A 26,442-nucleotide genomic window follows, 5' to 3' on the forward strand; every position below is an offset into this window, starting at 1 on the left:
CTCTTTGGTGCCTGCCAAGCAGCATGGAGGATCTCTACTTCATTTTGCAGCTGCCCAAGATGCGCTTCGTAGGTAAGTTTCCCTTAATAAACTGTTAATTGCCAGACTGGAGTGACCTGCCTCTTTCTTTGGTCCTTCCCTGCCTGCTATTTATGAAGGTTTTATAGATTTTCAGGCTTGGAGCTTTTCCTTGGGTCTGTGAGTACAAACAGGTTCTCTAAGATCACTTCCCAAATAAATTACCTGTATGTAAATACTTGTCTTAGGCTTTGCTTTTGGTTGCTGGGGGTGAGGAAAGGGTGGTAAACCCAGCTAAGATTGGTGCCAGGAACACACTTAGAACGCAAAACTTCTGTAGGATGGGATTCTGTGATTGGATCATTCACTAGACAGATGATAATAAAGACCCCACAGCTGTTGGTAAATGGGGTAGTGATTAACTCCTGGCATGTAGCACTGCAGGTAGAAGGTGGCATATTAGTCTGTACAGTAGCTGTGGCATTACAGAAGACTGGGACTAATGGAAATTATAAAGATGGAGGAGTTGCTTAGCTATTGTTAACTGCTTTAGAAATCCCAAACAGAAAATGACATAGGTTCACGTCAGCTGCTTAAGTCAAGGCATGCTGTCAATGCCAGAGTGCCTCACTAGCACAGAGGCAGGCCATCTGTCCTGACAACCGGCCCAAATCTAATCGTAAAGTGGCAAAGCTGCAAAGGAAACGGAATGCAGTCTCCATCATTTCCAGCAAAGGTCAGTATGCTGGCAGGATAAGACTGGAACGCTGAGTCATGGGATGGGGATATTTGTGTTTGGGAGCCTGATCTTGAGACCTCAGGTGTTCTTGAACTTTTGAACTGGCAGAAGCAGCCTCCTCCATTTTGCTAGAGGAGAGCAGCCCGTGCTTGCCTGGAGACTCCACAGAGACTTTATCTAAGGCACTTGCATTGGAAGTGACACTTGTCTTCCTCAATACCCACCTGTCACCTGTCAGCCACTTCAAACTGATAACTAGCAGTAGGTCTCATCATAACCTGAGCAGGGACATTCAGTCCTCACAGGAGGACAGGTTACAATCTGAATGAATTGCAGGTTCTGGTTGAAATCTATTGGCAGGGATCCTGAGGGTGTTGGATCAGAGTATGGAAATAAGGCTGAGAGAAGAAAGCGACATGAATATTCATATGTAAAAAATGCTTTGCATTGTATCTTATACAAAAGTCAACTCAAAAAGGATTTTAAGTCTAAATGGGAAGTCTAAGTATGTAAAACTTCTAGGAGAAAATGTAGGAGAAAACTTTTGTATTCTGGTTAGCCAGAGACTTCTTAGATATGAGACAGAAAGCATGATCCATAAAAGACAAAACTGATACATTGGACTTCATCAAAATCAAGAAAGGCTCTTGGAAATAACCTGCCCCCCCTTTTTTTAGAGAATGAAAAGATAAGTCGGTAACTGGAAGAAAATATTTGCAAATTTGAAGGACTTGTACTCATGATATATAAAGAATTGCAAATCAACAAGAAAACAAAAGATGGGAAAAGGTTTGAACAGACACTTTGCCTAAGAGGCTATATAGATAGAAACTCAACCAAAAGACACTCAATATTTTTAGTCAACAGAGAAATTCAATTAAAACCACAAAGAGATGCATAAATGTCTACACTTAAAAACACTGACCGTATATATAAAACGATGGTGAGGATATAGAGCAACTTGAACTCTTAAACACTGCTGGTGGGAATAGAAACTAGTAAAACTACTTTGTAAAACAGTTTAGTAGTTTCTTGGGAAGTTAAACACACACAACTAACTATATGACCCTACCATTCTACTTCCATGTATTTACCTAACAGAAATGGAAGCATATATCCTTACAAAGGCCTGCATCTGATTGTCCATAGTGGCTTTATTTGAAACAATCCCTAACTGGAAACAATCCAAATGTCTCTGAGAAAGTACATAAACTGTATTATGATCATGCAATGGAATAGTACTCAGCAACAAATAAGCAACAAACTATTGATACACATAACAAACTAGATGAATCTCAAAATTATGCTGGGCGAAAGAAACCAGACGCAAGGTACGTATTGTATGGTTTCATTAACATTGAATTCTAGAAAACACTAATATATGGTGACAGAAAGCAGGATCTGTCACTTGGGATAGTTGGGAAAGGAGAGCTAAAGGTGCATGAAGAAATTTTGGGGGGGTAAAGGAAATGATTGTTCTCTTGATTGCGAGGATGATTACAATAGTGTGTATGTTATGTCCGCTCTAATTCAATTGTGTACTTCCAATACCTCCAGTTTATCATATCTCGATCAAGGTGTTAAATTAATGGAGATAATTTTAACTGTTGTCCAAGATTTGCCACAAATTGTATTACCTGCACATAACCGGACACCTAAGCTTTATTAACCCCCATCCCCGGGGTCCTTCTCCCCACCACAGCCCCCCACCCCACCCCCGTGAAAGAAAGCTGCAACACAAGACAGACAAGGAGGCTGGGTGACATTTTCATCTACCAATGTCATTTTCTCCTTTCCATCTTGCAAAAAGGAATTTTGGGATTCGTCTAATTTTGTTGTTTTAAAACTCGAATAAGCGTGAACAAATGAGGAAACAGCATGAAATTCACGCCACATCCTTCTTTGAAGCCTTGAGAAAGGAACCTTTCTTCACGGGTAGGTCGGGGGCAACTCCCACCCAAAACTCCTGGCTCGTGCACTCAATGTGCTGGCGGCTGTCTGCGTGCGTGGCTCTCCGCAGTGCGTGGCTCTCCGCAGTGCGTGGCTCTCCGCGTGCGTTGCTGTCCGTGTGCGCAGCCCCGCCCAGCGTGCGTCCCCACCGCGTCCGGCCTCAGCGGCGGCCACGTGAGCCAGACAGCGACCCACCCGATGGCAATGATGGCCCCCGGCAGTGCCCGCAAGGGCCGCGTGGGGTCCCAGCGGCTGAGGCTCGCGGGGTAAGTCTGCGCCTGCGCGACGGCTGGCGGACGGTGAGCATTGGTGGCGGGCAGAGGGCTGAGGGCTCAGCATGTGGGGCTGGGGACACTTTCCTAGGGATTCTGTGGCGGAAAGTGTGAGGTCAGTAGTAGTCCTTCTAGTAGGTACGATGGCGGTCACTTCTGGGGCCACAGTTTTACCCTGGGTGCTGGTGAGGTCTCCCAGGATGGGGAGGCCGTTTCCTGGCTTGCCTCTGCCGCGGGGCCCCTTTCGAGGGTAGCAGGCCCCGAACTTCGAAGTTCGGGGAGGAGAGGTGAAGCTGGCCTGCAGATAACGCGGGTCTAGGGTTCACGGTGAAAACAGGTGTAATTCTCTCTTCTGCGCTACTTCCACTTCGAAATCTCTCAGAATAGTCTAGGAGAGACCTGGACTGCCCCACTCCAGCCCTTGCCATGAACTGGGGATTTAGAAGTGCTGTTTGCTGCTCCAGGTTTGCAAAAAGTGGGTGCTGCATGAGTTCTTCGAAGTCACCGCGGAAAAGTTGTGGCGTGGCCCTTCAAAATAACGGTTTTAAAGCTTAACTGTTCCAGAAATAGCTTCGTAGAGTGTCTGGTGAGATTTCCAAAGTAAACATTTTATTTTTCATTTTTTTTCCCCTTTCCTCTCCCTTTTTCTTACCTCTCTCTGTGTCTCTCTTCTTTGTCAACCAAATTTAAGCCAAGGTCTTCTTAAGGTGATTCCAGCTTGGTTTTACAACATTTTTGCTCACTCTAAAAATTAACTTTTTGATCAATATTGGAGGAAGAATCCTTCTTTTGAAGATGTTTTGATGCTGGTTAGTGTATGGATTTTTTTTTGTTAATTAACAAAAGTTAGAATAAAGTTTAAAAACTTTTTATGAGCTTCTTTTCCTCCTGTGATACAGAATAATTATTTTTCTCTTCCTAGTTCAGAGAGCATTTTAAACTTTGGTATAGTGATGTTGTTAGATAACTTTTTCCTAAATCTATATTTTCAGTTTCCTTCAAAGAACTAACATTTATGCACATAAAGTACAATCCTAGTGTATTAAGGATAGAATTATAAGTTAATAGGCATTTATTTTGAAATGTGTTGCAGTTGGGAAAGTATATTATATAATGAAAATTATTTTAGAAGTAATGGGCAAAATTTGATTCTTTGTGCAAGTCTTTAATTGAGGGTATCTTCAAAAGCAAAAATCACTGCGCCTTTTAAATAAAACTGATTACCAGTATGAAGCATTTGTTCTACTGTTATATATATTTGTGGTGTTTCTTTTTGTATAATTTATGGAAGTTCTTTTTTTATATTTTATTGATTATGCCATTACATTTGTTCTATTTCCCCCCCTGCACACCTCCTCCCCCACCATTCCCCCCCTTTACTTTATGTTCATGTGTCACAAGTTCTTTAGATTCTATATTTCCCATACTATTCTTGCCCTTCCCTCTAATTTTCTACCTACTGTCTATGCTACTTATTCTCTGTACCTTCTCCCCCCCCTTTTCCTCCTCCCACTCCCCTCCGTGTCAGCTCCATTTCTATGGTTCTGCTCCTGATCTAGCTGACCTCTTAGTTTGCTTTTGTTTTAGGTGTGGTTGTTAATAACTGTGAGTTTGCTGTCCTTTCACTGTTCATATTTTCTATCTTTTTCCTAGATAAGTCCCTTTAACATTTTATATAATAAGGGCTTGGTGATGATGAACTCCTTGAATTTGGTCTTATCTGAGAAGCACTTTATCTGCCCTTCCATTCTAAATGAAAGCTTTGCTGGATAGAGCAATCTTGGATGTGGGTCTTTGGATTTCATGACTTGGAATACTTCTTTCCAGCCCCTTCTTGCCTGTAAGGTCTCTTTTGAGAAATCCACTGACAGTCTGATGGGAACTCCTTTGTAGGTGACTGTCCCCTTAGCTCTTGCTGCTTCTAGGATTCTCTCCTTCATTTTAATCTTGACTAATATAATTATGATGTGCCTTGGTGTGTTCCTTCTTGGGTCCAACTTCTTTGGGACTCTCTGAGCTTCCTGGATTTCCTGGAAGTCTATTGCCTTTGCCAGCTTGGGGAAGTTCTCCTTTATTATTTGTTCAAATAAGTTTTCCACTTGTTGTTGTTCCTCTTCTCCTTCTGGTACCCCTATAATTCAGATGTAATGTTTAAAGATGTCCTGGGGGTTCCTAGGCCTCTCCTCATTTTTTTGAATTCTTGTTTCTTCATCCTTTTCTGTTTGATCATTTTTTTCTTCCTTCTGGTCCACTCCCTTGATTTGAGTCCCAGTTTCCTTTCCATCACTATTGGTTTCCTGTGCATTTCCCTTCATTTTACTTAGTTTAGCCTTCATTTGTTTCTCTAATTTGTGACTAAAATCAACCAGTTCTGTGAGCATCCTGATGACCAGTGTTTTGAACTGTGCATCTGATAGGTTGGCTATCTCTTGGTCGCTTAGATATATTGGCTCTGAGGCTTTGAGCTGTTCTTTTTCTTGAGCCATAATGTTTTGGTCTGTTCAAACCTGTTACATAAAGGGGGTGAGCCTTAGATGTTCACCAGGGCGGGTTGACCCAGTTGCTGGGTTGTGATGCTGTATGTGGGGGGTGGGGTGGGGTCAGGGAGGGGCAATGACGTCTGTTCTGCTCTCTCTGGGATATCAGTCCCCTCTGCTGCCTCCCGCAAGCAAATTGGGCCCTTCTGGCGCTGATTCCTGGATATGTGGGCTTTTGCACCCTTCAGGACCCTGTGGGTTTCTCCAACAAACTCTCTGTGAGCCTGGGAGCCTCTCTTGGCACCTTGACCCCTGAAAATTTTTCCAATTGGTGCTTTTAGGCATTAATTCCCGGTGCTGGGGTCCTGGTTTGCCTGGTCTGTCTCACTGCCCATTATTTTGCCTGGTTTATCTGCGCACTAATGTGTGACCATAGTCAGCCAGCTGCCTTACGCCCTCACTGGGTCTGCCTGTTGCCACCCCACACCTGGGATCTGCCAGCTGCCACCTGGGTGCCTGGGTCGGTCTGGCCACTTTTTCTTGCATGACCCTGCTCTGCCAGCTGCTGACCCCGCCCCTCTTACCGGTTTGGCTGAATGGTTCGTTGTTGTCAGACTTCTGTACAGTTCAATTTTCTGTCTGTTTTGGTTGCATTTTTGTTACTAAAACTTTGTTTTTAAATTTGGTTGTGTGAGGAGGCACAGTGTTTCCACCTACACCTCCATCCTGGCTGGAAGTCCTGGAAGTTATACTCTTGATTTGGGAGGGCATCAATCATTTTAATCTTTTTAAAATCCTCACCTGAGGACAAGCTTATTGATTTTTTTTTTTTTAGAAACAGGGAAGGGAGGCAGAGGGAGAGAGTTTGGGAGAGGGTGAGGGAGAGGTAACATGGACATGAGACAGAAGCATGGGTCAGTTGTCACACATGCCCCACCAGAGACTGAATCCTCAGCCTAGGCATGAAGTGCTGGGGTGATGCTTCAACTGACTGACCCACACTGGCCAGGGCAGGGCATCAGTTATTTTAAAAGAATATATGCATCGTTATGAAGTATTGATTTATGTAACTCATCGAAATGTGCATGAATTATTCACTTGGTGAACATTTGCAGAAATTTGGCTAAAGAGATCATTTTGAAGATAGTGTTTGTTTTTTATGAATCGCAAAATACTATATACTAAAAACAAATGAAGGAATTAATTGAATATTTTTGAAGTCTTTAATATAGAATTTGAATTTTGATTAGTAGGGCAAATCATACTTGTACGAAATTGAACATTAGGTTTAATCTTCTGGTAATGGACATACTATTAAACCTAATTTAAGACATTGCATTGTTTTAGTTTTTCAGAAATTGCCCAAATGGAGGAAGATACACCTGCCAATAAAGGTACTGACACTGAAAGTTATTTTTGGATGTAAAAGCTAAGTGATATTGATTAATTTCTAATTTTCTTTGCATCGTGATTTGGTTTTAGTTGAAGATGTGGTCGGAAGTCATGTGGAAGATGCAGTAACGTTTTGGGCCCAGGTAAATAGCAGCCTGGTATTTCTCTCCCATCTGTTCCTGTACTGACACAGGTCCTCCCCAACAAAAACGAAAATCAAATTGTCATCCTCCATTTCTAGTTTTTATTTACCATTATTTGACACAGGCATTAGAAGACAAATGGCTACAGCTGGAGCTTAACACCTGACCCATGAGTGTAGTGGTCATAGTTCACTAAGACAGGTGTAGGAAAACAAGAATGTAGTTGTGGTTTCAGAGTTACACTCAATTTAGTGTCAGCTGTCTAGGCTGCAAAAATTATTGAAGGGTCTGAGAAACTTTTATTTGTGAGGTTACAGCTCCATCTAGCGATATTTTATAAGACTGTTTTCTGAAAGATACTAACTTTAAAAGCCTCGTCATTTTTCTAATGGTTTAATTTTGAATTGGAGATGCAGTATTTTTGATATCACAAAATCGGAGGCAGTACTGAAACATGACTATTGCCAAGCTTCAAGTAAGATAAGTTTACTGAGGTTTAAATACAAAGCGAGGCACCAAAGTGCATGTTCCAGAATTTAAGATGGTGAGTCCCTATAACGAACACAAGTGTTCCCTAATTTCTACTTTTGTGAACTACACGTGAAGGGGATGGAGTGGCATTTCTCTATATTTTTACAGCATGAGAACTCCTTTTTGTTGTGTGGGTAGGGTGAATTGAAAAGGTGGGAATAGAATTTATGAGAAGAAAAGTTGTAGAAGAATGTGATTAACCCAGAGTACCTGAGTATGTATAGGAAACATATTGGAGAAGAGTGGTATTCATAGAAAACTTGTGGCAAATTTGTGTCTCTGCCTATGCATATGTTTTATAAACTGTCCACATGTTCTGGTTCTATGTCCTTTGTATTAATAGCATCTATGTCACTCAGCAGGGTCCCAGGTTGGAAGATAAATTATGTTTAAGTTCATTAAATAGGAACAACATTTGTTAGTGTAAATAAGATTTTCTATAAAGACCAAGGCTATCAGTAGGAATATGTGTACCATATAAGTAATTTAAAATTCAGCAGAGATAAAAAGTAAAAAGAAACAGATAAAATGAATTTTAATAAATATATTTTATTTAACTTAAAATGTCTAAAATGTCATTTCAGAGTATAATCAGCACAATTATATTAACAAGATATTTTTCTTGTTTCATGTATTTTCTTTTTTCACATGAAATCTGGTGTCATTAAACTTTTTTTGTAAAAAGTTAGATAGTAAACAGTTTAAGGCTTGAGGTCTGTCCAGAAAGTATCCAGCCATGCACTATGGAAAATAGAGACAGTTAATTAAGAAGATACAAATATAAGAAACATTGCACACAGGACAGTGATGCCTGAGTCCCCTTGAAAGTAGGCACCTTGGGACCTCACACAGTTCTCTCAGTCACTCAGCTGCCCCATCATATTATCCTAAATCTCATCCATGGCCTGAAATCTCTTCCTTTCAAAGGCAATTTTAATTTTGGGAAAAGCCAAAAGTTGCAGGGTGCCAAATCTGGGCTGTAGTGGGGGTGAGTCACCTGACTGATCTGATGTTTCACCAAAAAAACTGCAGAAGACTTGATGCGTAAGTGGTCACATTGTCCTGACAAAACCGTCAATCACCAGTTGACAATAGCTGTGGCCCTTTTTGTTTTATTACATCTCTCAACCAGTGAAGAACATTGAGGTAGTACTCCTTATTAATTGTTTGGTCTGGAGGTACATACTTGTGATGGACAGCCCCTTTCCAATCAAAAAACGCAATTAACATGGTCTTGACCTTGCTGTGACTTTGCCCTGCCTTCTTTGGGCATGGAGAACTAAGGAACTTCCATTGGGATGGCTGGGCCTTAGTTTCCAGATCATAGCTGTGGACCCACAATTCATCTCTGGTTATGCCCTTCTTGAGGAAATCTAGTTCATTGATAGCAGTTTGAATCAAGTCATTAGCAACTGCTGCATGGATATTCCTTCTTCTCTGGTAGCAGAAGGTGCGGAACGAATTTTGTCACAACGTTTCATGCCTAGATCCTGTGTCAAAATCTCAGACACGGTGGTTTTTGGAATCCCCAGATCAGCTTCTTGTTCTCGCACTGTCACTGATCTTTGTTGATTGCAGCCTGTACACATTCAGCATTTCTCAGGTGTCCTGCTGTTGTAGGCCTTCTAAAGTGTGGATTACTTTTGACAGATTTTTTTGAATCATCTTTGAAGCATTTGTGCTACACTTTTGTTTGTGCTGCACTCATTGCATCATCCCCTAAAGTCTTGTGAATTATCTGAATAGTTTCTGTACAGGAATGTTCAAGCTTAACACAACATTTAATGCAGATTCATTGTTCTACTCACTCAGTCATTTTGAATGTGATGGACACACAGTACACATGTTTACTCAACGGCGTCTACCACCCCCACTGACTAGTGCAGCAAAGTCATCATTGTTCACACATGCACTTTCCAGTCCACTCTTCTTAGCTTCCAGGTTATATCGATGCTGTGCAAATAATCCTGGTTATATCAGCAATGGATGGACTTCCACCTTTTATTTGAAAGAAAGAGCTTTAATTTATTTAATTGACATTGCTACAAAATCTAATTATGTAGAATATTTTGGTATATTTCCATCTTTACTTAGGTAATTTCAGGGCTGTATTGACACAGGCTACTTCTAATGTGTCTTGGGGTCTGTAAATTCTGTTTCCCTTTTTACTGAACAGTGATACTGGTACTCATCCTGGTGTCCTTGGGTCTGCTCTTTCAATGTTTCAGTCATCAGAGATAATTATGTTCTTTCCAACTTTACTGAATATTTCATTGATATATTTTTAAAAACCTACCTGTTTACTTTGAAATAACTTTAGATTTAGGAAACTTGTAAAGTTAGTACAGAGGCTTTCTTATACCCTTCATCCATCTTCTCTTAATACTAATATTTTACATAAGCAGAGTACAATAATCAAAGTCAGGAAGTTAACATTGCTATTAACTATAACCCTTACTGACATTTCTCCAGGTTTTTATTGTCTTTTTTCTGTTCAGAATCCCGCACTGTTAATTTAGTGTTATGTATTCTTTGTCTCCTTCAACCTTTGATAGTTCCTTTATGTGTCCTTGATTCTCATGACTTTGACGTGTTGGGTGAGTTTTGGTCAGTTACTTTATAGAGTATCCCTCAGTTTGAATTTGTTTGATCGTTTCTCACAGATTGGCAGTGATGTGGCAGAGGTGCTGTAGTGTCCTGTTCAGTGCATCATATCTGTGATGTTGATACGTCTCATTATTGATGTTAACCTTGATCCACTTGGTTATAGTGGTGCCTCCTGGGTTTCTTCACTGAAAAGTTACTGTCTTTCCTTTTGTAATCAGTAAATATTTTAGAGGGAGCTACATTGAAACTTGTTTCTTTCCAACTTTTTAACCCACAAATGTCATTATTTTTAATATGGTGTTTACCTAATGATGATTTTCTATTTCCCTCACTTCTTCTACATTATTTTTATGTTTTTAAAATATTTTATTTATTTGTATCTAGAGGGGAAGGGAGGGGAAAAGCGAGAGTGATGTCAATGTGTGAGAGAAACATTGATTGGTTGCCTCCTGCATGCGCCCCAACTGGGGACTGGGCCTGCAGTTCCTGAGCATGTGCCCTGATGGGGAATCCATACTGCGACGTTTTGGTCTGCAGGATGATGTGGCCCCACTGAGCCACACCAGACAGGGCTCATTCCTTTTACGTTTATCAATTGGGGTTCTGTAAAGAACAGCTGTCTGTTCTCCATCATTATTTATTTGATTATTTATGTTACTCTGATTATATTCATATTAATTTGATTATTTACATTAATATTAATTTTAGTTCATCCCATGAACTAAATACTGTCATTATTTATTTTATATTGTCATTATTTAATTTGTTGCAGCTTTGGCCATTAGGAGATTGTTCATGTTAGCTATTGTATCCTTTAAAGGTACCCCCATTTTTTTTAGCATTTCTTTGCTTTCTGGCACCACTAGATATGACAGGATTATCTTTTATTTCCCTTTCCCAGCCCTGGAACCAACCACTTTCCAAGGAACCCTGGTCCTGTTAGTGGAGAGCAGTGTTTAAAAATCAAGATCTAGATGCGAGGCGTGTGTACGGCTCCTGGAGTGTCGGTGCTTTCAGGCCCTCTCAGTAGACAGAGCTAAGACAGGTGTATCTGTAACAACCCACTCATACATACTTCCATTTCTGTCTCTGTGTGCCTCTCTCATGTCTGCGGGAATGCATACTACAGATATAATGGAAGTGCATACATAACGTACTATGAGTTCACTCTGACACCTTCCAGTTCTCGTCTAACACTGTAGGTTTATTTAGCCTTCTTTAATTTTGATGTCTTTCTACCTGCTTTCATTATTTACAGTACATTTATTGTACTTATTTGTGTAATCCTAGTATATACTTAAGTAGTTCCAAATCATTAACTCATGACCCTGTGAGAAATGAATTTACTAACTAGATTACAGTATTTGTGTACAGAGGAATGTATATATTTTGAAATTGTTTTTACACATTTCTTTGACATAAGAACAAATCCACAAGAAGACTCATGTAATTAGACCAAAATATGCTATCCATTTTGAGCAATTCGAATTTGATCTAAAGTAAAATCCAGAGACAGTTATTTAAAGTTATCTCTTCATATGATTTAATAATATTTAGTATCTTGGTTTGAATGCCAAGTTCATGGAAAGTAAAAATATTCTATAGCCTAGTCCCATTTCTTAAAAAGAACTCATTTGCATATGAAAAATACTGACATAAGGATTTGAGTTAATTTCTGATGTTCCAAAATCTTTGAAGTATTATGCTTAGTAGAACCCTTAATTGTATAATGCTGTCAAGTCATGTTTTACTGTATCTTACACTGTATCTGTTCTTCTTGCTAGAGTATCAGTAGAAATAAGGATATTATGAAGATTGGTTGCTCATTGTCTGAAGTTTGTCCTTGTGCCAATTCAGTTTTTGGAAATCTTGATCCAAAGAAGGTGAGCTGTATTCTTGGATATAATTATTCCATCTGTCATGTCATTCTTTTCTGTATCTTAAATATTAAAGTTTTTGAAATTTTTGATATATTTGAAAGGAAGAGGCAAAATTTTAGAATATGTATAAACCACAGTCATAGTAAGTTTATTGTTTCAGAAATGCTTATGGACTGTCTGCTGTGCACCAGGCACTGTGCTAAGCATCGAGTACACACTGCTGAGCAAAGCAGTCGTTCTGTGAAATGTAAGGAGGCGCTTAGCGAGTGCAGGACTGGTGCCTTTGTGTGCTGGGCGCTTTGCTTGTCTTATCCAGCTCCAAGCCCTGAATGTTTAGTTGGGGGAGGTAGATTCCTGTATTTTGATGCAGAATTAGATTCAAAATAGTGTATGTATAATGAGCCCATTTGTGTAAATAAAAATATATACATGTAACCTAGTGTACATGGAGCATTAGTATCAGTGTAAAATTATTTTCAGGATGTAAATATTCTTTTTTTTTACAGATTTATTTATTTTATTTTTTAATTTTTTAAAATTGATTATGCCATTACAGTTGTTCTATTCCCCCCTTCATTCCCCTCCACCCTACCCCCCGTCCCCACGATTATCCCCCCTTTAGTTTATGACCATGTGTCTCAAGTTCTTTAGATTCTATATTTCCCATACTATTCTTGCCCCCCCATCTATTTTCTATCTACTGTCTGTGCTACTTATTTTCTGTACCTTCTCCCCCCTTCTCCTCTTCCCACTCCCCTGTTGCTAACCCTCCATGAGATCTTCATTTCTATGTTTCCACTCCTGATCTAGCTGTCCTTTTAGTTTGCTTTTGTTTTTTGTGTGGTTCATAATAACTGTGAGTTTGCTGTCCTTTCACTGTTCATGTTTTTTTTAACTTCTTTTTCTTAGGTAAGTCCCTTTAACATTTCATATAATAAGAGCTTGGTGATGATGAACTCCTTGAATTTGATCTTATCTGAGAAGCACTTTATCTGTCCTTCCATTCTATATGAAAGTTTTGCTGGATAGAGCAATCTTGGTTGTAGGTGTTTGGATTTCATGACTTGGAATACCTCTTTCCAGCCCCTTCTTGCCTGTAAGGTCTCCCTTGAGAAATCTGCTGACAGTCTGATGGGAACTTCTTTGTAGGTGACTGTCCCCTTATCTCTTGCTGCTTCTAGGATTCTCTCCTTCATTTTAATCTTGGCTAATGTAATTATGATGTGCCTTGGTGTGTTTCTTCTTGGGTCCAACTTCTTTGGGACTCTCTGAGCTTCCTGGATTTCCTGGAGGTGTATTTCCTTTGCCAGATTGGGGAAATTCTCCTTTATTATTTGTTCAAATAAGCTTTCCACTTGTTGCTTTTCCTCTTCTCCTTCTGGTACCCCTATAATTCGGATGTTGGAGAGTTTAAAGATGTCCTGGAGGTTCCTAAGCCTCTCCTCATTTTTTTGAATTCTTGCTTCTTCACTTTTTTCTGTTTGGCCATTATTTGCTTTCTTCTGGTCCACTCCATTGATTTGAGTCCCAGTTTCCTTTTCATCTCTATTGGTTTCCTGTGCAATTCCATTCATTTCAATTAGTTTCGCCTTCATATGTTTCTCTAATTTGTGGCTATAATCAACCAGTTCTGTGAGGATCCTGATAACCAGTGTTTTAAACTGTGCATCTGAGAGTTTTGCTATTTCTTCATCGCTTAGATTTATAGGCTCTGGGGCTTTGAGATCTTCTTGAGCCATTTTTGGTCTGTTCGCGCCTGTTAAGTGTGAGGAGCCGAGCCTTGGACTCCCAGGTCGCTGGGTTGTGATGCTGTATGTGGGGGTGTGTCCAGAGCGGGGAAATGGCGACCCCCTCTGCTGTTTCTCACAGCTGGGTGAGAAGCAGCACCTTAGGTGGTTCACCAGGGCCGGGCCACTCAGAGTCGCTGGGTTATGACGCTGTATGTGGAGGTGGGGTCAGAGCGGGGAAATGGCGGCGCCCTCCGCTGCCTATAGCCACGGGGACCGACTGGGTCCCGTCCAATCGCCCACTCCCTCGCTTGTCTATCCACGCACAAATGCGCGACCACAGTCAACCCGCAGCCCTGCTGCCTCGCTGTTGGTCGCTCGCTGGGTCGCTCGCTCAGTCACTCACTAGGTCCAACCCTGCGCCTGGATTCCGCGCGCCTGAGTCCGTCTGACCGAGTTTTCCTGTGCTACCCCCGCTCTGCCAGCTGCTGGTTTCGCCCCTCTTACCAGTCAGGCTGAAGAATTTGTTGTTAACAGACTTCCGAAAAGTTCAATTTTGTGTTCTGGCTGTGTTTTCTGTGTTCTGGCTGCGTTTTCTGTTGCTAATATTTAGTTGTCTCTAAATTTGGTTGTGTGAGAAAGCACGGCATCTCCACCTATGCCTCCATCTTGGTGGAAGTCCCCAATATTCTTTACCCTTGTCGATATACTTTTGTTTTCTTCTAATAACGTGCCTCTATCGGTTTTATTTTAAAATAATTAAAACCCCAGTGGCTTATATAAGAATGTGTAAAAGAAGAAATTTAGAAGGAAGAGAGCAATGTAGCTTGGAGTTCAGCAGCAGAATGGATACAGTAATGCAATTTGTAGTTTTTATGTTTTTTTTAAAGCATTCTTGTAGTCTATGACTGTGTTTAATAGTGTTAAAAATTAAAGCATACCTGCTTTTTCTATGTCGAATGCAAAATAAGTTACTTAACAAAAAATTCAAGCCAGTTTCAATAATAGACTTATTACATGAATGATTACTCAATTATCTCCAGTTACTATGAGTGGGTGAGACTTTGTAAATTTTCCTCAGTGATTGACTAGTTCTCTTTCTCTCACCATGTATGTAGGCAGGTCATGGGCTATGAATAGTTGAATTGTAAGAGAAGATTGGGACCAGGTACAATGGGACTGTGTTCTAAAGACGAGTAAATTTGTTTGGAATAGAGTTTTATTTATGATAACTTCAGATTCCTCAATTTGGACAGTCCCAGCTCTATTTCTGGAGATAAGTCCCCATTCTTACCTAGACTGGGTTGCAACGATACACCATTTCTGCCACATGTGTTATTCCAATAGTTTGTTTTATTAGTATATTATGACAAAGTCTTAACAAAAGATAATTCAGCATTTTGTAGAGTTTGATATTGGGTAGGGCTGCAGATTATCTGCTATTTTTGCTAGTAAACCTGGTTTGCGTGCTGAAAAGTGAAATAAGGTGGCTGGGAGAGGGGACCATGCCATTTGTTCTCCCCTCACCTTCTGGTTGGATGTTAGTTGAGGGAGCCAGAGTCAAGGGCTGCTTGAACACACTCATTCTTTGTAGCAATTGCTTTGTTAGATATTTGTGTGTTTGAATTGATGTGTACTTTATTGCTTTGGGGAATTGAGAATTTTAAGTTTTACACTCTGTATTGCTTTTGCTTTAAAATCTGTGAATTTGCTATAGTTCAGAGTGATATGCTTAAAATTTATTTTACATTGTCACTTAAAACAGTGTTCTCCAACCTTTTTTCATTATGCCCTTTTAAGGCATTCTCCCCCACCAAGGGATCTCTTTCAGACCTGGGGCCACCCAGGTAGCTGGGTTGTGACGCCACATGTGGGGGCGGGGTCAAAGAGGGGCAATGGCAGTCCCCTTTGCTGATTCCCGCCACTGGGGCCTGTGTAGTCTGTCTCACTACTCGCTCCTTCGCCTGGTTTATCTGTGCGCAAATGTGTGACCATGATCAGCCTGCTGCCTTGCGCCCTCACTGGGTCCACCTGTTGCTACTCCACACCCGGGATCTGCCCACGACTGCCTGCCCACCTGGGTCGCGTGCCTGGGTAGGTCTGGTGGATTTTTCCTGCCTAACCCAGCTCCGCTGCTGGCTCTGCCCCTCTTACCAGTCTGGCTGAAGGGTTCGGTTGTTGTCGGACTTCCGTATAGTTCAATTTTCTGTGCTTTGGCTGTGTTTGTGTTGCTAAAACTTTGTTGTTTTTAAACTTGGTTGTGTGAGAAGGTACAGTGTTTCCATCTATGCCTCCATCTTGGTGGAAGTCAGCTAAAGTTATTATAATATTATTGACTGTATTTTCTATGCTGTACCTGACATCCCCATGACTTATTTATTTTATAATGGCGAGTTTGTGCTTCTGAATCCCTTTCAGCCTTTTTGCCCATTTCCCTTCTCCTCCCAACTCTCTGTTCTCTGTATTTATGAGTCTGTTCCTGGTTTATTTGTTCATTTGGGTTTTTAGATCCCACGTATCAGTGAAATCATACGCTATTTGTCTTTCTCTGACTTACTTCATTTGGCGTAATACCCTCTAGGTTCATTCATATTGTTGTAAGTGGCAAGATGCCATTCTTTTTTATGGCTCAGTAATACTCCATTGTATGTATGTGGCATATTATCTTTACCTATTCATGTATTGATGGACACCTAGGTTGCTTCCATATAGTATTGGCTATTGTAAATAATACTGCAGTGAACATGGTGCATATATCTCCAGATATGAAAATACTAATTTGTGGCACCTTTTTAAATTGTCTGTTTTTTATTTTCCCATCCCCTGGCCCCCTTTTCATGGGGAGGCATAAGAACATAATAGACTCTGCAGTTAGATTGCTTTGGTTTGAATCCTGGCTCTGCTGCTTACTAGTTTATGACTTTAGGTATGTAATGGTGAAAACTGAGTGCCTGCCTCATAGGGCTGTGGGAATAAAACAAGTTATATGTAAAGTGCTTATTGACATGTAGAATAATGCTTAGTAAGTGCTAACCACTATTCTATCTACTTAGCATATTTTGAGTCATTGAAATTCCAAATGATTTTACTTTCTTTTTTTCTTTGTAGATTTACGGTGGATTATTTTCTGAAGATAAATGTTGGTACAGATGCAAAGTACTGAAAATCATCAGTGATGAAAAGGCAGGAATAAGTGTTCACTTTTTCCCCCCCTGAGAAATATTTATTCTGGTTCTAAAATTTGATGCTTATTTATTCCTTCATTGCTTATTTAAACTAGTAATAAAATTTGGTTCAATAAACTTATTAATTGATTAAAACATGTTTTGCTTAAAAACATCCAGGTCAGATTCAGGAGTATTCTTCTGAATTTAAGTTGTCATATATAATCACTCCAGATCGTCCAAGAATAATTTTTGGTGACTAAATGCTTTTTTTTGTACCTCAGTTTTTAATACCTATGTTTGATTCTTGCTGAACAGTTTTTATTTAAGTTCATTAAGACCGAGTAGGAAATGACACTTTATTGATCCTGAAGTTATGTTTATCACTTAGTCGATGTGCGTATTGTTAATAATGAAAACAGGCTTGCAGCTTTCTCCTTAGTTAAATGCGATGAATTTTCTTTGTGTTTAGTTATTTTAGTTTTGAATTTGTGGGAGCTTTTAATGGGATTTGTGGAGCAGAGATTCTGCCTAACTGCTTGGTAGCGATTGCACACTACAAGCTGTATAAAAGCATCTCTGCAGGCTTTTCTTTATTTACTGTTTTGTTCAGTGGTGGTTTTCCAGGACCTAAAATACTTCATAATAGATATATTTTATAAATATGTTTCTTGGTTTAATAGGGAGATGCTAATATGAAACAATGTAAGTAATGTTCCAAACATCATTTTTAAAAAATCTCGTGTTTTATCACTCTTAAAGATAGTGGTTTATCTTAATGAAGTGGACCTTTTAAATGGACGTTTTCCCCATAATTTGACAACTGTAGATGATATTTTGCATTGGATTTTGATTTAACTTTTTCAATTAAGGGGCAAGATGGCCTTAGACTTTGTGGATAAACTATTTTTTCTTTTTAAATGGATATGGAACTTGAGGTAAAGGTGAATTATTCATTTACAAGGTCTAATAGCTAGACTGCGTTTAACTTTTTAAAAGATTTTATTTTTATTTTATTTTTTACTTCTTTTGGGAGAGGGGAAGGGAGGGAAAAAGGAGAGAAGCACCGATGTGTGAAAGAAATTGATCAGTTGCCTCTTGCACACTCCAAGCCAGGGACCTGGCTCACAACCCAGGCATGTGCCCTGACTGGAAATCAAACCAGTGACCTTTTGTTTTGCAGGATGATGACCAACCTACTGAGCCAGCCAGTCAGAGCTGTATTTAATTTTATCACAGAAAGTTTGATAACTTTGCCTTTCTTTTCAACTTGAATTTAATTATGTTGATTGATTTTAACATTCCAGGTGTTGATTGATTTTAATATTCCAGGGCCATAAGCTTCATAAATTTATGTTTATTTAATACCAGTTGTTTAAAGAAAAATCCAAAATGAGAAATAGTACTCTTGGAAATAATACCGTTTGGTACCAAATATAGAAATCACTGGGTTCTCATGGACTATGGAATTTTTTCTTATTTCGAGAATATTGCTGGAGCTCTTGTTTGTCAGTTTGAGGTAAAATGCTGTCTTGATAGGTAATTGATAGAAAGCAGCAAATTGGTGGTTTATTTGAGATATTTAATCTTAGTTCCATATTAGTATTTGCTTCACTTTTTTCCCTCCAGTGTCTGGTGAGATATATTGACTATGGAAATACTGAAATTCTAAATCGATCTGATATAGTTGAGATTCCTTTGGATTTGCAATTTTCTAGTGTTGCCAAAAAGTATAGACTTTGGGGACTACAGATTCCTTCTGGCCAAGAAGTTACCCAGTTTGATCAGGCAAGTCACAGATTTTAAATATTTTTTGTTAACAGAAGTAGAACTATGTGCTTGAAACAAAATATAAGTGTAGTTAAATTCCACTCATTTTTTGAAATATAAAAGTCTGTATAAATAAGTGAAAAATATGAATTATAGAATAATTCAAAAGCAATTGTATAATAATATATTTGTGCTGATCTTTGGCTAGGGAAACATCTTTATACTCATATAAAAGTGGAATATATGTGTATAATCTATATAATATAAATGGTTTTGTCAAAGCTTAAAAGGAGAGACTCTTATGTGATGGAGAAAATGATAAATAAAATTATTCTGTTGTCTTTGACTTTTGAGAGAGTATTTAAGTAAAAGTGATCTTTAACCCTAGTCCTGGTCATAAACATCTGAAATTAGTGGGGTTGTAAATTCATCAGGTTTTATTGTTTTTACAGAGGCTCATACTATTTGATATGGTGATTGACAGTGATGTTTTACTAATCTAGATTCTAGTTTGTATTAATTTCCATTAAATTTTGGGTTAGCAACCTAATTCTAGAAGACATTGATAATTTCAGGGGTAGTCTTACAATTTAATTAAATTGTATTCTAAGTTCTGGGTTCTGTCTTGGTGGTTAGAGTGTGTCAAAGTAATTTTAGGAAATTTAATAATCTTGAGCTGTGTAAGCAGGATGTTATTAAAGTTAAATCTCAAGATATCTTCCGCTTTGAAATACGTTTCAGATATATCTGTGCTTGGTGCACAGGATGGATAATCAATAATTAAAAGTTAGCCAGGACATAATTACTCACATGGCTTCTCATATGCTGGTTATACTAGTGTTACGCCCTTGGACAAAATTCAGTAAGAGAGTTTTGAAGTTAGGAATTTCTAACATCTCATTTTCTGTAATTCCAATTTGTTGATTTAAAAAAAGTATTGATATTTTTTGCTCTTAGTTTCTGCTTTTTGTTCCTGCTCTTGTCTGTCTTTAAAACCAAAGTATATGATTCTGTGTTTAAAATATTTTTAAAGTTTTGTTGAATTTTGGTGCCTTTTCTAGGTACCAGAATTTATTTTTATGTGTTGTAGCTTCTAAGGACACCATTATGTTTGGTTGGGGCCAAAATGGTCAACATATTTGCTTGGTTTAAAAACATTATTTGAGGGTATTCACTAGATACATGTTTAAATTTTTAAAATATGGGTGCCCGTACAGGTATTAGCTCTACTTCACCAAGTGTGTAATTGGAATCTCTTCCTACACATGCGGAGGTGTATTTGCATAACAAGGTAAGACCAGTTCTATAGAGATTTGAGAAGGAATAAATGCAATCATTGGAAAAACTGGGCAGAAACAAAGTAAGTGAAGAAAAACATGTGGTAGCCGGTTTATGTTTTTTCCCCTGTCTTTCTTAGGGCAGAACCTTTTTGGGGAGCTTGATTTTTGAAAAGGAAATAAAAATGAGAGTTAAAGCAACCTATCAAGATGGAACACTTATTGCTCAGGCGGAGTATGGCAGTGTGGATATAGGGGAAGAGGTGGCTAAGAAAGGATTTGCAGAAAAATGCAAACTCACTTCCAGCATTAACACCTGTGAGGAAAAACCGGATCCTGGGCAGCTCGTTCTCAGGAATCTCAAAGGCCCCACCCCTCTGTGGGGGCACAGATCAAACCAGCCATCCTTCAGCAGGCCCAAGGGGCGGTTAAGTGGGAGGCAGACTCTTGATTTAAAGGATGAAAATGATGCAGGAAATCATATGACATTTCCAAAGTAAGTCTGTGGTGGGGTGTCTAGTCTTACATATTTTAATTCAGGGCAGGAGCTTTTGTCACGGGCTTAGGTTTTTGGGGTCCTCAGCTATGTCAGTGATTTTGAGGAGTGATACAAATTATTTCTGGTTTTCTCAAACATGTATTATTATTTTCTTTTTTAGTGAGAATGCTTTCATTAAAAGCCATTTTGAAAGAAAAAATCATTCCTGAATTGTTTCAGGTTCATATACCAACTCTTCATGCCAACTCTGTTTTAAAAATTTTTTTAAAAATTTTAATTACACTTGACATTCAATATCATTTTGTATTAGTTTCAGATGTACAGCATGGTTAGGCAATCTTATAGCGCTCCCTGTGATATTTCCACCTGGCACCATACATAGTCACTGCTTAAAATATTAGTGAGTATATTTCCTACACTGTGCTTCACATCTCCATGACTGTTTTGTAACTACCAGTTTGTACTTCGTAATCCCTTCACCTTTTTTTCACCAGTCCCCTAATCCCCCTCCCCTCTAGCAATTATCAGTCTGTTCTCCGTATCTATGAATCTGTTTCAGTTTTGTTTGTTCATTTAGTTTGTTCTTTAGGTTCAGTTGTTGTGACATTTTATTCTTTAGATTCCATATGTAAGGGAAATCATATGGTACTTGTCTTCCTCTGACTGGCTTATTTCACTTAGCCTAATACTTTCTAGGTCCATCCATGCTGTCGCAGATGGTGAAATTTCATTCTTTTTTTATGACCAAGTAATATTCTGTTGTATATATGTACCACAACTTTTACAACTTATTCTTCTATTAGGCAGAAGAAGGTAAAGGGGGAAAAATTGGGATAACTGTAATAGAATAACAGTATAATATTTTTAAACACTCTTATATTGATGGGCACTTGGGTTGCTTCCATATCTGGGCTGTTGTAAATATTGCTGCAGTGAACACAGGGGTGCATAAAGTCCTTTATGTTAGTGCTTTGGGTTTATATTCCCAGAAGTGGATGCTGAGTCATAAGCATGCCAGACCTCTTGAATACATTTATCAGAAATAGAATCTACCCCTAAATCTGAATTATTCAGGGAGAGCTAGAATTTCCGATAAGCTTTGAAGTTTTCCCTGTGGCTTTAGAAATATTTTAATGAGTTTTCAGGAAATCACCTTTCTTTTTATCAAATGAGAGGCTCTTTGTTATTCCTGTGAAAACTTACTGTGATGGAATTTGATTATTACAAAAGGAGTTCAGTGTTTATTTAGATAATTTTGAATCATAACTTGAAGCAGAAAGCCACGTTTGATGTTCACAAGTCCGAGACCATTCTGTGTCATGGCCCAGGTCGTGAGGCCACGTGTTAGGTGATGGAGCTGTTTGTTGGGATTTTATTAGTGCCTCAGGGACGGGGACAGACTGTCGAGTGGAGTGGGGGTGATGGGGAGGAGGCAGTGGAAGAAACCGGTAAGGAGTGCTGCTTGCTGCATTGCCGGGGTGGGCCTTGCTTTGAGGAAGTTGGCATTTTCTCTGGGAGTTAGAAGCATTGTTTCTGAAGCATGACTTCCATTATAAAATCTAGTTTGCATTAAAATATGTTTTAGTTAAGGTTTGCAGTATGTAAAGGTTTTAGATTAGTTTCCAAAGTTAACTTTAAGATATATTATGGTATAAAAAGCCTGCAACAATGATTTAGTTTAGATGTCTGATCTCTGTCAGCTTTCCACAGTTTGTTTTTTAAAATGAGTGAATTTGTTTTTAACAGGGAATGTTTGGCTATTGGTGACTTTAATTTAGGATCTAATGTCAGCCTGGCAAAAATTAAGCAGGACCAGAAACTGATTGAAGAGAATGAAAAGCTTAAAACAGAGAAGGAGGTGCTTCTCGAAAGTTACACGGCTTTAGAATGGAAAGTAGAACAGACTGCCCAGGAACTGCAGGTATGGTGTGTTCAGTGGCTAAGTGAGGTGAAGAGTGACCAGCTGGGGAATCTGTGTGTTCATCTACTCTCATTGAATGTTTTGTCTTTTCTCCTTTCCTTCCCTTCCTCTCTGTCATTCTCCCCTCCTTTCTTTACATTTGTTTATAGATGACTTTGTTACACTCCAAACTAATCATCTTTAGATTTCATTGGATATTTGAAAGATTAATAATTTTTCATTTACATTTCCTCTTATGTTCTTTCAAAAACTTTTAACTATGGAAATTTTTAAGTGCTACAAAAAGAGAGGGAATTGGACAGTTAATCCTTATGGGCCTATCACCCAGTTTTTTAAAAAGATTTTATTTATTTATTTTTAGAGAGAGGGGAAGGGAGGGAGGAAGAGAGGGAGAGAAACACTGATGTGTGAGAAAAACATTGATTGATTGCCTCTCGCATGCCCCAAAACAGGGACCCAGCCCACAATCCAGGCATGTGTCCTGACTGGGAATCAAACTGGTGACCTTTCAGTTTGCAGGCCCCTGAGCTACACCAGTCAGGGCTGGTTTCATTTTTTTTTAAAGGAGATTTTCTTATTATTTTATTACCCAGCATATGGTTTGTTTTTGGAAATGTTCCATGTACTTTACAAAATAATGTGCATTCTCTATTTGTTGGGCAGAGTGTTTTATAAATGTTAGATTGAATTGGTTGATAGTGTTGTCCAAGTCTTTTGTATCCGATGAATTTTCTGTTCACTTCTTCCATTAGTTACTGAACAAGGAGTTACTGAAATCTCCAGATATTGTTGTGGTTTTGTCTGGTTCTTTCTTTTGTTCTGTTAGATTTTACTTTGTGATTTTTAACATTGGTTATCAGGTTCATGCACTTAGAATTATTGTATCTTCTTGGTGAGTTGACTCATTTATCTTTATGGAATATCCCATTTATCACCTGGAGTGCTCTCTCTACTGAAGTCTGGGTTGCCTGATATTAATAAAGCCATGTTTGCAAGGTGTATTTTTTCCATTTTAATTTTTATCTGTCTCGTTATACATAATAAGTGTCTAAGTTGCATAGTTGTCTAAGCTTTTTAAAATCTAAATGTTAAGACACACAGTACATGAAATTTTGTTTCTTTTTGGCTTCTTAATTAAGATGAAATATGAGTCTAATCTGTGTGAAGGCAGAAGACTGGAAGAGATTATTTTTTTCAGATCCCAGCTAGTAGGAAAATCAGTGTTTGTTATCCTGTGGCCTAACATTTTTTAACCTTTAAATTTTTTTATTTTTTATTTTTTTTTTTTTAATTTTATTTAGTTATTTTTTCAAGTACAGTTTTTTGTCTATTTTTCCCATCCCAGCCTCCCCTGCCCCTTACTCCCCACCTCCCTCCCATTTCCTCCCCCCTTAGTTCTCGTCCCTGTGTCCTTCCTATTTGTTCCTCCAAATCCCTCCCCCTTTTTCCCCTTAACTTCCCTTCCTTCTCCCCTCTGGTCACTATCCCCTTGTTCTCTATTTCAGTGTCTTTGTTTTTTGGGTTTTTTTTTTTCTGCTTACTTGTTTGTTTTGTTGTTTAGCTTCCTGTTAAAGGTGAGATCATATGGTATTTGTAAAAAAACACTTAAATAACAGTAGAAATACAGTGTCCTGGATGGGTCTCACTAGGGTGTGTGCTTGTTCTTTGTTTTAGCAAGAGAAAGCAACTACCATGGATTTGACTAAACGTTTAGAAAGCACTCTAAAGACTCGTGTGGGTACCAGAATGAAAAACCTGGCAGCTAAGATTGAAAGATTGAAAGAAATTAGGTAGGTAAAGCCATATTTTTGAGAAGGATAATTATTTGGTGCTCTGTTTAAATTGTATGCCACCATTTTTTGCTTTGAAATTTAATCTTTGTATTTTTATGACTTAGAAACTAAAAATAGTTATTTTTCAGTATATCCTTTCTTTCTTGAGAATCAGGGAGTAAAAGCATAACAGCATTGTCAAAATATAGTGTTTTTTGTCAGTGTTACGTTGTTACTGCAAAGAGTTATATTGTCCCAAAGTCATCTAGGAGAGTGAAATGAAAAAATCAACACATGGGAAACTACTATGTCCAGTTGTTTTGCTTAATGTTATTTTCAGGCCTGTACAGAAACTAAAGATTTTAGTAATCTGAATCACTTACTTATACTGTGTCCAAAGAAAGAAAAAAGTGGTCTTTATAGAATCAGAAGAAAAGTGGTCATTATGGAGTCCAAAGAAAAGTAATTGATTAGCAAGTCTTGTGTAGAGTTTATTCAGTATTTCTCAGACTTTGTATGTGAATTATGTGGGTATTTTTTCTTAATAGAGTATTGCTTCATTATTGATTAGGAATAATTTGTTACACTTTTCTAGAATGTGGAAAAAATAGTTCTCAAAACAACCTAGCTCTCTTTTTATGCTCCACACAAAATTTAAACCAGTAATTCATTGTCTCACATGCTTTGGAACACTGGGAAGTTGCCTTGAATGAATACTGCATGTTGTTCTTTTGTCCAGTGAAAACATATTCTCCAGAGTAAATCCATCAATGGGCATGTGGTTTATACGTGTCTAAACAGTCTTGAGTATTTTGGTCCCTCTAGAGGCTAATCCACCTTTGATGCACTACCAAAAATTAAGTAGTTTCACTGGCAAAGTTGTGAAACAGACGTTGGACCAAAACCAATACATTTCAGTCCATGTTTGAAAGGATAATGAACTACTCAGAAGGTGGCAGTCTAGCGGGAAGCTAGAGAGAAGAATGTGGATAGGCCTTGCTAGTGTTGGCCTGCCTCTCCGATTGCTTTTCGTTTAAAATTTCTTTTTTAAAATTCTCCAAATGCTAGTCTGCTTATTAGGGCACATGGGCTATGTGCCTGCAGTCTTGGTAAGCAAGGTCAACTAAGTCTAAAATTTGAAAGAAGGTATTTACAAATGTAATTGAGGACAAGAATTGAAGCTCCGTTGATACCACTTAAACTCTGCAGACTTGTGAAGTCCTTTTATTAAAGGTTTAAAAAAATACTTATTTTTCTCAATCAAATATATGTTTTAATTATAAGTTTGTGTCAAAGTTATTTATGATTTTATATAAAGTTTTAAAAAGTACCTCTTAATAGTGAGTTTTGTAAAGAGTAACTTGAGACCATTACTATTTATGCACAATGTTTTCTCATACCAGTTTAAAAATTTCTTGTTCTTTTCCTTTTTTCTATTTTTTTAAAATTAGGCATGTTAACATCAGTGTTCGTTTTGGAAATGACCTTTCAGATGCTATACAAGTGTTGGATGAAGAGTATTTTACTGTCCCAGCTTCTTTGAGTGAATTAGAGATAATTTGGGCAGAATATAATCTGGCTCAGGAGAAGATTAAAACTTGTCAAAATGTGGTGGGTTAAGAATTTTTTATTATGATTTCTGTGTGTTGAGCATGAAGTATCTTTTGAGAAAGCAGGACTGCAGATGCTGTGATGAATGATACTTTGCATGAAATCTTAATTTTTTATAGTGTATTTATATTCATAATTTGATTCTTTTTGTTGTTTGTAAGAAAAATAGGAAATAGTGATTGTGGACAAAAGGTTAAGAAAATCTTTTCCTGTTTTGCAAGAGAATTTGACCTTTGCTTAATTTCCTCTCTCTGTTCCCTTGGTAATTTGATAAAATTACATTTGTCATGTTGCTAGGCAACATTGTCACTAGGCAAAACCCTGATTGGTAAATGGTATCTGGACTGGGAGGAGCTATGAACTCCAAATACTTGGTGGAACTCTTGCAACTGGGCATAGCCGGTGAGGGATCCTGGAGGCTGTGCCTATGATAGATGTAGATACTGAGGGACGTGAGGCGTCTTAAGTTGGGGTGGCTCCCACACCTGCCGATGGGAGCTTGTCTGCTGGTCTGAGTGGTGGGTTTTATGCTGCCGCTTTGGACTTTGCTTTACTATTAAATGCTATCATAGTCACTCGTTGTCAAGAGGTGGTTATTCGTGGGTAGGGGAGGAGTGTGAAGAATGAAATATTTCAAGTGCATTCTTTGTTAGCGTAGGTCCTAGTACATTTAGTTCCTCTTGTAGTTTTCT

At 38.5% G+C, this 26,442-nt stretch overlaps 1 protein-coding gene across 1 annotated transcript in view; it reads left to right on the forward strand.

Moving 5' to 3' along the window:
* Positions 1 to 2,907: 2,907 nt before the first annotated feature.
* Positions 2,908 to 26,442, forward strand: part of STK31 (serine/threonine kinase 31) — a 67,950-nt gene continuing 44,415 nt past the window's right edge. Inside the window, exons 1-10 of the mRNA XM_053663636.1 lie at positions 2,908 to 2,973; positions 6,804 to 6,850; positions 6,939 to 6,991; positions 11,914 to 12,012; positions 16,845 to 16,919; positions 18,530 to 18,688; positions 20,088 to 20,443; positions 22,193 to 22,367; positions 24,042 to 24,157; positions 25,591 to 25,750. Coding sequence (XP_053519611.1) covers positions 2,912 to 2,973; positions 6,804 to 6,850; positions 6,939 to 6,991; positions 11,914 to 12,012; positions 16,845 to 16,919; positions 18,530 to 18,688; positions 20,088 to 20,443; positions 22,193 to 22,367; positions 24,042 to 24,157; positions 25,591 to 25,750 — 1,302 coding nt within the window. The 5' untranslated portion in view covers positions 2,908 to 2,911. The remainder of the gene's footprint in view (positions 2,974 to 6,803; positions 6,851 to 6,938; positions 6,992 to 11,913; positions 12,013 to 16,844; positions 16,920 to 18,529; positions 18,689 to 20,087; positions 20,444 to 22,192; positions 22,368 to 24,041; positions 24,158 to 25,590; positions 25,751 to 26,442) is intronic.

Source organism: Artibeus jamaicensis, unplaced genomic scaffold (genome assembly GCF_021234435.1).
Source record: "Artibeus jamaicensis isolate MK-2021 breed Jamaican fruit bat unplaced genomic scaffold, CSHL_Jam_final contig_3230, whole genome shotgun sequence".
NCBI classification, from domain to species: domain Eukaryota; kingdom Metazoa; phylum Chordata; class Mammalia; order Chiroptera; family Phyllostomidae; genus Artibeus; species Artibeus jamaicensis.